At 37.1% G+C, this 12,991-nt stretch overlaps 1 protein-coding gene across 1 annotated transcript; it reads right to left on the reverse strand.

Moving 5' to 3' along the window:
- Window positions 1–1,008: 1,008 nt before the first annotated feature.
- LOC121907117 (acetylcholine receptor subunit alpha-like) lies at window positions 1,009–8,965 on the reverse strand. Its single transcript, XM_042426495.1, has 9 exons — window positions 8,671–8,965; window positions 7,362–7,504; window positions 7,234–7,278; window positions 6,129–6,238; window positions 5,459–5,654; window positions 4,006–4,243; window positions 2,084–2,307; window positions 1,617–1,853; window positions 1,009–1,523 (listed from the first exon to the last, which is right to left on the reverse strand). The coding sequence occupies exons 1-9, from the start codon at window positions 8,711–8,713 to the stop codon at window positions 1,395–1,397; spliced, it is 1,365 nt and encodes a 454-aa protein (XP_042282429.1). The 5' UTR covers window positions 8,714–8,965; the 3' UTR covers window positions 1,009–1,394.
- Between the last annotated feature and the right edge of the window lie 4,026 nt (window positions 8,966–12,991).

Raw genomic sequence — 12,991 nt, forward strand, 5'->3', positions numbered from 1 at the left:
AAGTGCGTGGATGCTGAAATATGTCTGTATGTTTGCTGATGTTCTTCAATAAAGGGGGAAAAAAGGTGGAAATGCATAAAGGTCAAGGGGAAACACCAATCGACAGGGAAACGGACTTTGGCATAAGAGAAGACTGAAATACCCTAATCAGATCACAGACTATACAAGTTATAATGTAACAACAACAGCAAATAAAAAGTCAATTATAAACAGGGGGTCATGAGTCCATGCCCCCCACACACCCCCAGACACCCACCCACACACGTTTCTGGTGGAAAATTTGGATTTTTCATATTTTATTTGTTCAGTTAAAACTGTAGTAATGAATATTATGTTAAAAATGGATCATATGGCTGATATGAATTGATAATTATTTCCCTCAGCTTTTTTGAACTGGCATTTATTGTTTTTGTTTTGCAACTTAACTGTTTTGATCTGGTCTCACCTCTCTTATCAGTGTCCTTGCTCTATGGCTGCTGAATGTGGGCAACTTTTTGCCAAAACAACTTTATAAAGTGATAGTATGTCAGTGTTGTGTTTACAGCTTGTTGCACTGCCCCCAGTGGCACAAAGTTTTTTTTTCTTTGTCTGATACATCAAGCAGTTTGAATAAGTTGTTTAAATTCTCAAATTCCCTGCAAAAATAGAGGGCATGACCTCAGTGGTACCTAATGGTAACTATGGTAATGGTTAGAAATATCTAATGACAGGCCTATATAACACTCAGTTGTCTGCAACTCACCAGAGCAACTAAGCTCACGGGCTTATGTTAAAGCTAAAATATGGTGTAAATTCACCAAAAGCTGAGCTGTGGGAAAACTAGGAGTAAATGTAAAAATATCTTAGGAAAAATATTAGGATTCATGTATGATTGTATATCTGATAAAATTTCTACTTTTGGATCTTCTAGTAGATTTCTCTTGGTCTCACTGGTCAACTCACCAAAGTCATGTACTGTGTGTCATTAAGCAGGTCATAAAGGATTCAGCAACATGAACTAGACTGCACTTCTAAATCAGTCACCCTGAAAACTGAAAAAAAAACCTTTTTATTCAGTTGTTCCCTATGAACATGTGAAGGAAAATGTACAATATTCCAAAATGTTGGCTGTCTCTTGAATTACTTAAAAATTTCAACTACACACATATACTCGTTAGAAAAACAACGCTAAAACATGCTATCATTACATCCAAATACTTCTTAAAACATCAAAACACAAACAAACAGGGACCTCCACATGTCTTATAGGCAGTGTAGACTGTGAATGCTGCAGGACAGCATACAGTAGCTTCAAAAAATGCTTCACATTGCTTCACATTGAGAGAGAAAAATATGCTTCACATTGAGCAACAAACTGGTCGTGTGAGAACTGGTAAAACATATAGCAAAGGCCTCTAGAGCATGCTTAGCTCAATGAGACGGCCTGCGAACACGCCTAATGTGCCGATGAGACACACAGCCATGAAGACACACAGCAGGATGTGATCCAACACCATGGCCACAAACTTCCACTCTTCAGCCGCCTGGCAAAGAGAAGGGACATTATGTCACATACACAAAAATAGGACTCATTGAAGAACCATATTAGAAACACATTTTGTTATAAGAAGGATTACATTGTTGGATTCTTCATCTGATTTCATGGTTTCTGCAATGTACTTGACCCCTTCAATGGCACTGCGGACATCAGGATTCTTAATGATGGGTGAGTGGTAGGGTTCAGGGGTGGCCTGGCTGCCAGAGATGTCTGAGATGTCAAACTCGGCACCATAGATGGGTTTACTCTGCTTTTCCTTTCCTGGGCGCTTCATTGTTGAGAAGAACATGATGTTGGGGATGGTTTCAATAAAAACCTGCCAAGGAGGATAAAATATTTGCACTGTGTCAAGGATTATTTACAGCGGCAGAGCAATTTAAAAAAAAAAAAGATGTTCTGCCTGTCAGCACTAGATGGCAATATAGTACAAAGGATAAAAGGATAACTGAAGCTTGCCAAGTAGCTTCAGAAGGAGAATTATTCATCTCTAGCCATTCAGCTCTATGATGAAAATTATTTGTCATCATTTAGTTCCCCTCTGCTCACCGTGCGGACCCAGTCAGGCATGGTGTGAGTGCTCGGGGAGCGGTGGTGGGTGTTGATGACAATGACGGTAATGATGATGGAGGCAATGACAAAGACCATGGTGAAGAGCATGTACTTCCCAATGAGAGGCACAGCACTGGAGGTAGAGGGGATCAGCTCCACAATGACCAGCAGGAAGACAGTCAGAGACAGCAAGACGGAGATACTGAGAGTCATCTTCTCACCTGGGAGACATAGCAAACCGTCGTCACTGTTTGTACTTCTTAATTTGTCTAAAAGTCATCAAGGGGCACAGAATGCCATGAAATATGCAGTTGCTGCAAACATAACACACAATCTTCATCAGCAGATGGATTTTCAAAAGCTCCAAAACATACTGGAGGGACCTTGATGTGAGATTGTTTTACAGGTGCTGTTTCCAAAGTCACAAATGAACTTATAAACTCAGAAAATAAACATATTTTTTCCTCACACAATATTATGTATATTTTTTCAGACTTTCCTCTAATCTTTGCTTTTTTTCTTGTGAATTACTGGATAATTTAACTCTTCATGCTTCTAAAATTATTAAAATAAAACAAGGGGGGAAAAAATCTGTCACAGATAGGTCACAAATAGTATATATAACCCCTGACAGATTGTGAGCAGTTTGTAACTACATTGCTTTGTTTTCAGGGGCCACAAAGGAAAAAAAGGTTAGCAACTCCAGATTTAGACCATAACTTATATGTGCCATCTGCTGAAGAACTGATAAGATGTTTCTATGAGCATATAGTTAAATAGGACAAGTAGTATCTTAATAAGACACATTCTGTGTTAACCATCTTTACTTTAAAGGATATGTTGAAATTATCTTAAATGTGGCAGCTCCACATTTTCCACTCTATTTTTAAGTGCCTGCTCCTGATATCTACAACATGCAATTTTATTGGATTGCCACAAGGGAGAGCCCCTTGTATGAGCCCAACACTTCCCTAGCTATCAAATCAGGAATCCACTCTCTAGCATTGCCACACAATAACTGTACTGTTCACTCATTCAAGCAAATTATGTTTAAAAAAGCATTAGATGCCCTTTTTTTGTTTGTTTTTGTTTTTTCTAAAACCAACAATAGAACAAGAAAGATGGCTTTGACACCATTTCACAACTAGAATGCAAGACATGTTGTTTTTGTTGCTCAGCAAGAGCGGTTATCCCAGAGAGAGTGTCTTTTGGCGCCAGCTTCTCTTCCACACTATCCTGTCAGCAGCCATATCAGAAACAGGGATCAAGTGATGTATTATACATTAAAGCAAAGGCCCGCTTTCAGACATGACAGCACAGAGGGACCCTGGGTAATGAGGCAGACCTACACACTGGGAACACGGCCAGATGTGCACAGGAGCTGTGCAGCCGATACAGGGACACCTCAGACTGACAGGAAGAATTAACAAAAACATTTTGTCCAACACAGTGTCAGCTGATATCACAAAAGCACAGATAATAACGCAGACATGTAGCAAATCTACAGTAGATATGAACCCTTTTTTTCAATTTGCAGATATATTTACTGTCATGCAGGTTAAATACAGACTCCCTTCAGTTCAGCATTCGGTCTACTTGGAAAAACAACTTGAGAATGTGAAGCAAAAGCAAACACGGCATCATATTATGTCTGAAAAAGGACTGTTACAGTACGGGTAGCTGGCTCAAATAGTATATGAATTAACTAGTAATGGGCCATGCAGCTTATACCCTAGAACATAATTATCCTGGACAACAAGATAGATGTTTGTTGTATATTGGTATGTGATGTGTGTGATGGATGTTTATATACTGACATCAATACCAAAAAAAGCAGTGAGTTTCTTTCTTTAATGTCATAATGTCACTATACTATTGAACTTGTGAAGGGAAACACTGTGGAACCAGTGTCAACGTACCAGAGTCTGTAGGAAGATAGAAGACCAGTCCAGTCAGGAAGGAGAAGAGCATGCAGGGGATGATAACGTTGACGATGAAGTAGAGGGGCAGACGCAGCATGAGAAAGTGGTAGGTGATGTCCAGGTAAGGGGTGTCTGGGCAGCAGGCGTAATACACCCAGTGCTTCCAGCTGCGGAAATCCTTCATCACCCACTCTCCACTCTCCATGAAGTTACTCAGATCAGGACGATCACTATCCTGGTGAGGAGAAGCAATAAAGAGGAAGATTAAATGATTATCTTCCCATTCAGTTTCTTTATATATTTCTATTATTTCACTTTTATCTTGTCATGTGCATTAGCCTACCAGTGTTAAACTGTTTTTATTTACCGGTATGCTGTTTTATTATTAGCGTGTTTGAATTATACTAACCTGTAGGAACATGGGCTATACTATAAATATTCATTTTTATTGTTTGAGATAAATTATTTTTTCCTGTTTTAATTTTGTTTTGTGATAAGCTCCCTCAAGCTTACCTTGTACTCTGAATATGTTTGGGTTCAGAAGTGACTGGTAAATAGAGCATTAAACTAAACTGTTTAGTTTGTTTGCCTACATTTAAACTGTGTACACAGATGTTGTATTTCACAGTGGGATTTGATGTCACGGTGCAAGTAATGTTGGTATCCTGACGAAAAATGTCAGTTGTATATCATCGTTCATTGTGGTATCAGAAGTTACATCCCATATACACTTGCGCTGTTTAAAAGGGTTGTCAAGATGTCATGTAAAGCCTTTTTTCACAAGTGGGGATTTACACTATTTGTGTTGTTAAAGGAATATTTTAACATTTTGGGAAATACTCTTATCTGCTTTCTTACCAAAAGTTTGATCAGAAGATCCCACTCTTATGTCTGTACAGTAAATATGAAGGTGGAGCCAGGAGAAGGTTAGCTTAGCTTAGCATAAAGACTGGAAACAGGAGGAAACAGCTAGCCTAGCTCTGTCCAAAAGCTGAAAAAAGTGTACTAATTAACATGTTTCATCCCTTTTGTCTAATCTGTACAAAAACTGACGAATGAAAAACAGCAAGTTGAGGTTTTTATGGATGATTATGTGCACAACTACTTCTTGGTTCATTATTATTTCTTTCTTTCTACCTGATGACAAGACTGAAGGAAGCCACTGCTCCCGGCCAAAGAACAGTCCTGCACATAACCCCCATGTAAAACTGCAATTTATCATTTTTGTACATTTTTTATACATTTAGTTAGCGGCTTTTAAAAGTGCCTGTCAGCAGATTTTGTTATGGTTGGAGAGAGCCAGGCTAGCTGTTTCCCCAGCTGCTGGATACAGATTCATATTTACTGTACATAAAAGATATAAGAATAGTATCAATTTTCTCATCTCACTCTTGGCAGAAAGCGAAATTTCCAAATGATTCCTTTAAAGAGAAGGTTTTAATGGAATTACAGGATTGACGACGACCAGGTTTCCATCGTAAGTCCAGGTACCCAGCTTCATACTGCAGTTCTGGAGGTCAAAGGGGAAATGTAGCACAATAATTTCACAGTAGCTCTTGAAGATGGCAGGTGGGTTCCATGTGATCATTCCTGTGTGCTCCAGCAGCACTTTGGTCTCATGAACGATGGCAAAGTCACCATCAGCGCTGCGGGCACAGACAAACACAAGCAGCATCAACATAGGCGGTAATAAGCTAAATGTTAATGCAGGGGGACATCATTGCCTGAGGATGGGTCGCTGCTCCCGCTGCACAGCCCAGCCAACCAGCGCTCGACTCGGCACAAGTTGTTGTGGCAGCGGAGCTGGTTGTCAGGGAAAAACAGCAGTGTGTCAGAGCAGCATATGGTGTGTGTGTGTGTGTGTGTGTGTAAGGGGGGAAGGGGGTGCAGGGTGGAGGGGGCTGCAATACAGAGGCCAGATTTAGCCTGATGAAATCTGAGCTTTCACACGCCACATACTAGAGTATAGGAAAGAGTGATTAAAAACATCACTGACAGGTGTGGTGATTGTTTCTAGAGGTCCGGATGCTTGAGGTCACATAAAGCACATAATAATGTATGCAATGGTTTTATAGAAAAAGAAGGACATAGCATGGATCAAATATAACCTGAGAACATACTTGTTGTAGAGAACCAGATCAGGCCGCCAAATGTCAGAGGAGGGAACTCTGATCTTTCTGATGCCACCGTAATCCTCTGGGTTCCACTGCAGGTTCACATCTTTCCATTGCTGGAAAAACAGACAACCAGACAACCAGGACTATGGGAAGCAGTTCAACAATAAAAAATAACATTATAATGTTTAATTTGTTTATTCTAAATGAAAATATGAGCAGAAGATTGTTACTTAAGAAAATGTCTTTTGCATTTTCAAAAATTTTGACACATTTTGTAGAGATAAAAAATCACATCCCAATCAAAAAAAAATAAAATCACATCCTCTAAAGCATATTTCTACTGTAAATGAACAGTTTAATTACAACATGCTACAACATGTTCTTTCCTAAACCTGATCAGCTCACAGAAGAATGAAGCAGCACATAACTTTTACAGTTACTGTACTAAACTTTATTTTGTTCACTTGATTGAAGCGGTGAAGTCATGAATGGATTAAAATATGAAATCCCTCTGGTACTACAGAATAACAGACGACCTTTTCTGGAACAAAACCAGTGCTATGCAGTACAAGACCAGTATCTATAACCTCCATAAAGAAGATAGCACAAGAGAATAACATTTTCTGGTACAGGATACAAATCCTTCACACCAGACTCTGCAACTAAAACAAAAACCAAACAACAAAACAACAAAACTTGTCTTCTGTTGGCTAGAATTTATTCAATCTATTTTTAAATATATTTATTATTTATTTAATGTTTGTGCTGCACTCTCACAGTAAAAACTTGCTTTTTATTATGGTCAAACCATTTGAAGTGTATGTTTTTTTTACTTGTTGGGACACCAGTATTCGTTTATAACTCCACAAATTTTGAAAGTGTATTTTTAGCATTTCCTGAGTAAAATATTTGTATATTTGAAATGAATTTCTTGGATATATGTTTTTTCACATTTAAAATTTGTAGCTAGAAGCATGATGGTGTAATCTTGCCCGCTGATTTCTTATTTATTTGAATATATACATCCGTTGGGGGTCTCTACACTATGATCCAATGTCTTCTCTTCTTTTATGATTTTACAACAAAAAAACAAATGTTTGAATCAAACCTGTTTCAGCCGCACGTTGCTGCTGACGATCTGGTTGACCTCATCCTGTGGATCCAGATCAATGTGTTTACAGACAGTTGATGACAGTCTGACAATCTTAATACATATGGTGTGACATGAGACCTCACCACACTGATGAGCTGGATGAGCTGAAGACCCACTGTCACAACGACCGGGTCCTTGAAGTGATTGACAGGACGGACAACCTTATTGTAACCAGTGAAGAGGGTTTTAACCAGGCGTGTTTCATCAGTGGAGGCCCAGGCAGCACCTAAAACAAACAAGACACCATACAGGATACAGACTTAGTTGTATGAAGGGATTATTTACATCAGCAGTATTTAAACAGTGAAATGACTGTGGAGGGATTGCATGTAACTCCTAAAGGTGCTTCTTCTGTTGGAAAATTAGTATGTTGCGCCAAAGTGGAATATTGCTTTAAGAACATCTGATACTTGATGTGACTTAATCTAATATGAGTTGAAAATAGACGTGACAAGTGTCAGATGCTCTAGGTGTAAGATTTGTGCGAATATATTTGCATGTTCATGCACTATGATGTTTGATTTTTAAAGTAGACGGAAATGGATCCACTTGTACATGGTATGTAAACAGTATGTTTGTTTTAGTTTTGTGGGCATTAAATATATCAATTCTGGCAATCAAAAAAAAAACAAAAAAAACAACATACACCATTTTCATTTTAAGGGTGTTGTTTTAAATTCAAATCATTATGAGTATGTATTTGTGTGATAAAAAAATATTTTCGTCAAGTTTCCAGGTTGCATAACAAAGATAAAAAGTACATGTTCACAAACTTCACTGTATACAGTATATAATTGTGAATATACTCACTCTGTTGGATTTTGGGGACTAAATTTGGCAAAACTACATTTAAACATGTAGTGGTAGTTCTGTACAGGTCGTCAATAGAGATATTCTTATGCTATTTCCGCTACATATGTGTCACAAGCCAGAGCAGGATCCCCTTTCATTTTTCAGCTGACCTTGAAACGAAGGTCATTTTCCAGCAACATGTTGTTTGAATGGCTGAATGATTCTTGAGACATTCAACTCAGCAAACTAAGGAAATTGGTCGGCACATAATTATGCAGGTGACTTTGTGTGCTGACAGACAAGATTGAAAAGCAAAATGAAAAGAGGACACATGCTCTTGTCAATCAAAGAGCCATTTTGCACAAAATTGAAAATTGCTCATTAGTTTGGTTGTTTGAATTGGATCAACCTTCACTGACCTGACAGCAGTTTTATTAAACATTATTAATAAAAAAGAGGGTTTAGTCAATGTTTATTCAAGCTTAAACTATTTTTTAACTTCACTATGCTTTAAAGACTCAAACTAATTCAAGTAAAAAGACACTTATTTACACAGTGAACAAGCACACATTTTCTTCACAGTTTTAAATAAGCTCTTACCTGCTAGAATGATTAGATGGAAAATGAAAAATAAAGTATTCATCCTTGCCAATAAACCACGACATCCAAAACCAAGATCCAACTTCAACACGTTGCCTGTTGACCACTTGAGAATTAAAAAGGTTTGACCCACCTAAAACATTCTTTCAGCACTGGCAAATGACTTACTGTACAACCTCCAGGCTCTCCACTGGCAGCCTTGTTGTTATTGTCTGACAGCGGATGTGAGTGACTGACTGCCAATGCTTGTCATTTGAGAGGGCCACATTCTCTGTCATCTGTTATAAGATCAACATACCAGAGTAATCCACCACTGAAATATCCCATCGTGAACATGGCCACACAAAACCTGGAGGTGCAAAGACACGACACATGCTCATTGCTCTCAGTTTTTCTTGAATCAGTGATAAACTTTTAATGCTGCCTTATAATCTCTGTATCTAGACATGTTTATCCCCAAAATCAAAGATATGTTTCCACATTGAATAATGATTTCACAAACATAGTCTAGATCTAATGTATGAAATATTTTAAATCTTGACTGGAATTTTAAAATGAAGCTTTGTCAAGACTGAATGTTCATTCTTGACCTTGGAAACTTGACCTTGGAAACAGTAGACAAAACAATCTCACTATCAGATGGTCACCAGATTTCTATGTGAATGTCTCGGTGGACGCTCTACTGGTCAAACTTGAGGAGTAAACAAGTCAGATTGAGGAATGCATGGCCAGGGAACTTGCATTTACATGTGAAAGATGTTGAAACATGTTAAATCAACATATCACCTTCTACCAGAAGTGAACTATTCTTGCTCTGTTTATTTATATCTGTCTATTTCTGTATTTTGTATTTATGTATTCAGTTTTTATTTAGTTAAAACTTCTTTTTTCTCCCCCTTTTTTGATGGATTTACACATTGGGTGGTGCACCGTTCTCTAATTGTAAACATATATGGAAACATATATAGTATATTCTCATGCTATAATTATGCAATTACTCACTTCATTAATTCATGATTTGATGATATTGAACAGAATGAATAAAGAGCTTTAAAAAAGACTTGTAAATGCTCCACAATTTATTTTTTAAGGAAAATCTTAACTGTTAAGATATTGCCCAACTAGAGCTCTCCTGTGCAGAATTTAAAGCTACAAAACCCCAGAACATTACTTGTTAGGTAGAGTTACTGGGAAAAAATCAACAACATCTTGAAGCTGTATGAATTCTCTGAAACTATTCTGTATATGAGATGTGCTGTATGTATATAAATGCACAAGCATTTACAGATCATAAATTCATATTTATATCTTAATATTATTATTTATTATCTTAATGAATATATCAACTCTGGTAGAGGGACAATGTTGCTGTCTGAATCAGCTAGTAGGGCTTTAGGTGGAGTCATAGTAAAACTAAATTTATTGGTTTGGTTTCTCCAGATATATTACACTCTACCAAGCCTGTGTCTCATTATGATGCCAGGGTGTGGGGATTTAAGACTTACAAAGGATGTGAACATGTTCAGAATAACATCATGACATACATTATGGGGGTAAATAAATTTGCTTCAACCACAGCTGTGACAGGAGACTCTGAAGTGCGCTGGGCTGTTTGTATGAGTAGACTGTCAAACAGACTGGTGGGTATGAACGATAGCAGACTGTGAAAGAAAATCCTCATGTGAGACACACAGACACGCAGTACTGGATCAGATTATTCACACTTTATTTGAAAAAGTATGGTGTGAGGAAACGTCCAACTTGAAAGAAAAAGTTAATATTGGTTTGATTAGATTTATATAAAATATATATATATATATATATATATATATATATATATATATATATATATAAATTTGTATAGGTAGCTATTACTTTTTTGTTTTATTTTTCCCTGTGTAAAGCATGTTTTCCCACATTACATGTTTTGTTTGGAACACAGTTGCCAGAAGTGATTATTTATATATTGTATTATTTTGTGTCATGTAATCCCATGTTGTTGAAGGGACTATTTTAATAGTATGAACCATAAATAATAAAAAAAAAACATTAATCCATTCATTTATGTGTCTGTGATATAGTCATGTACATTTATAGCATTAACCTTTAACCTTGAAATTAGAGGCAAGTAGGATGAAATAACACAGGCTTAATAAGAGTTTCAATGTTTTAGTTTGTATTTAGTTGATACTATGTAATAAATAATCTTATTTAGTCATATTTTTGTTTGTTTTTTCTTTGTTAAAATATAATAAAGAAGTTCTCAAAAAAGAGAAGTGTGAATTAAATAAGAATTTAATAACAGTTTAGTCATGTAGCCTTTAAACGAATGTGATGAAGTTTTATTTATTTATTTTAAAAGTGTTCCAGTGCTTTTTTATGTCTAAAATAATGCCTGAAAAATAAATAATATGATAATCTTAGATCATTCATATTTTCAACCAGCCATGTGTTTCCTGAAGGCCAGGTGTTATACCCATGTCTCCTTTCTTTGCTCTGCACCTTCCCCACCCTGTCGGGCCAGTGATGGGTCAGGCAACTCAATTTCCTCACATCCCCAATTCGTTCAATCAGCCAGTCACTCAACCACTGGCCTCATTCATCTCACTTAGGGACAAATGACCATTTTGGCAATGTCTGAATTAAGAGAGATTTGTCTCAACCCTCCCCCCGCTCTTTCTGAATTGACACCATGTAAGCACCGCTTTGCCTTTCCCCAAGTCTGTCATGTAACAGGGGACAAGCCATCATTGTATCTGCTCACCCGACCTGTGGTCCCAGATGGACACTTTGGTGCTCTGTCCACTGTTAATTACAACACTTTCAGGTCTCACACTGTGATTCCAGTCTCCAGATGAGCATGAGCTGTGTTTTTATATCTGCTTTGTAAGTGAATAAAATGTTCAGTGAATCTGAATGAACGTGCCTATATGGTATCTGCAGGGGGTTGATGAAAACTGGACAACATACTGGATGTTTATGCCTCAATGAAGATTAAGAGGATTATAGTTTTTACAGAAGAGATTATGTTTTGAGCAATATAAGTTCCATAATGTTCCAGAATAAATATAGGAACATTTTAAATAGGACAGCATTGTAATAATCCTTCAAAGAGAACATCCTATATTTCCATCACCCTTAATTTTACTTTACTCTTATTATGTTATATTACTATTTTTAAAGTATTTCAGCTAGTTTATCAAGATGCAAATATCACAGACCAAATCACTGTTAATGTAAATTTTGTAAAGAAAACTCAAGAAAACAAGAAAACAAGAAAAGTATGTAATAAATAATACACTCTATTTGATGTTCATTATTGATCCTGTTATATGATTACACTGATGCATTTTCTATGTGCAATACAAAAAACTATATCCAGCCATAGTGGGTAAGTAAACATAATTTCCTGTACTTCACATGGGTGACTATTTCTGAATATGTTTTTATATTTCAACATTTGCAAACATATTCAGGTCAGTCTTCTGCAAGTGGAAAGCATTACAATCCAGTCAACAAAGAAAGGTCAGTCCTCTCATGGATCACAGCTTTTCAAATTTAGTCTCATTACTGTGAATAAGGCACATCCAGCACACAATACACTTGGCGGACATCGAGCTCTAGCATGGTGTTATCACAGCATCTGACTGGGAGACAGAAAACGCGATAGCTTTATTGGTGTGGTTTACCTCCTTTCACATTCAATGCCTAATATAGATGACGGTATGATATATTTAAAATGTCTGATAATGGCGGGGGGAGGCTAAACGGTTGGATGAAAATCCAATTTTGCCACACAATCACCAGAGACAAGTCTGAATTTGGCTTACATTAACTCAATGTGATGTGGTCACAAAAACCAAGTGATTAAATGTCAAGCAGTGATTGCTTCTGTTTCTCTAGCTTTGTGGGGACATTTGAGCCACAAAAAACCTAAATGCAAGGAACGGCTGAAGCTACAGACAACATGAGATGCCAAAACATTTACATCAATTTTTATTCCTTAACCTAAAAGCTCTCGTCCCCACAGTCACTGCAGAGAAAAAAGTGTGATTTAACATAAAATGTGACGTACTAAATATACAATCCAAACTATTTATATCTGAGAAAACAGTGATCATGTAATGAGCCACAAATGACTGTTTCTGACTGGTTCTTGGAAATTGCTTGGAAAGACATAACCTGTGAATAATTAGACCTAAAATGCATAAATTTCATGTGACAATGTTTGCACATATGTATATCCAGTAATTAACGATCTCTTGCATGCATACAGTGGTGTTGCCTCAAGTATTGTGGGTTTGGTTTTGATCTCACCGTG

Source organism: Thunnus maccoyii, chromosome 11 (genome assembly GCF_910596095.1).
Source record: "Thunnus maccoyii chromosome 11, fThuMac1.1, whole genome shotgun sequence".
Lineage (NCBI taxonomy): Eukaryota > Metazoa > Chordata > Actinopteri > Scombriformes > Scombridae > Thunnus > Thunnus maccoyii.

What these genes read in the sequence shown, in the direction of transcription:
- LOC121907117 (XM_042426495.1), bottom strand. Translation starts at nt 8,713, where the DNA reads ATGAATACTTTATTTTTCATTTTCCATCTAATCATTCTAGCAG. An exon ending in CCATCTAATCATTCTAGCAG is followed by an intron (nt 7,505 to 8,670) that starts GTAAGAGCTTAT and finishes TGTTTGTTTTAG; the next exon opens with GTGCTGCCTGGGCCTCCACT. An exon ending in CAGATGAAGAATCCAACAAT is followed by an intron (nt 1,524 to 1,616) that starts GTAATCCTTCTT and finishes TCTCTTTGCCAG; the next exon opens with GCGGCTGAAGAGTGGAAGTT.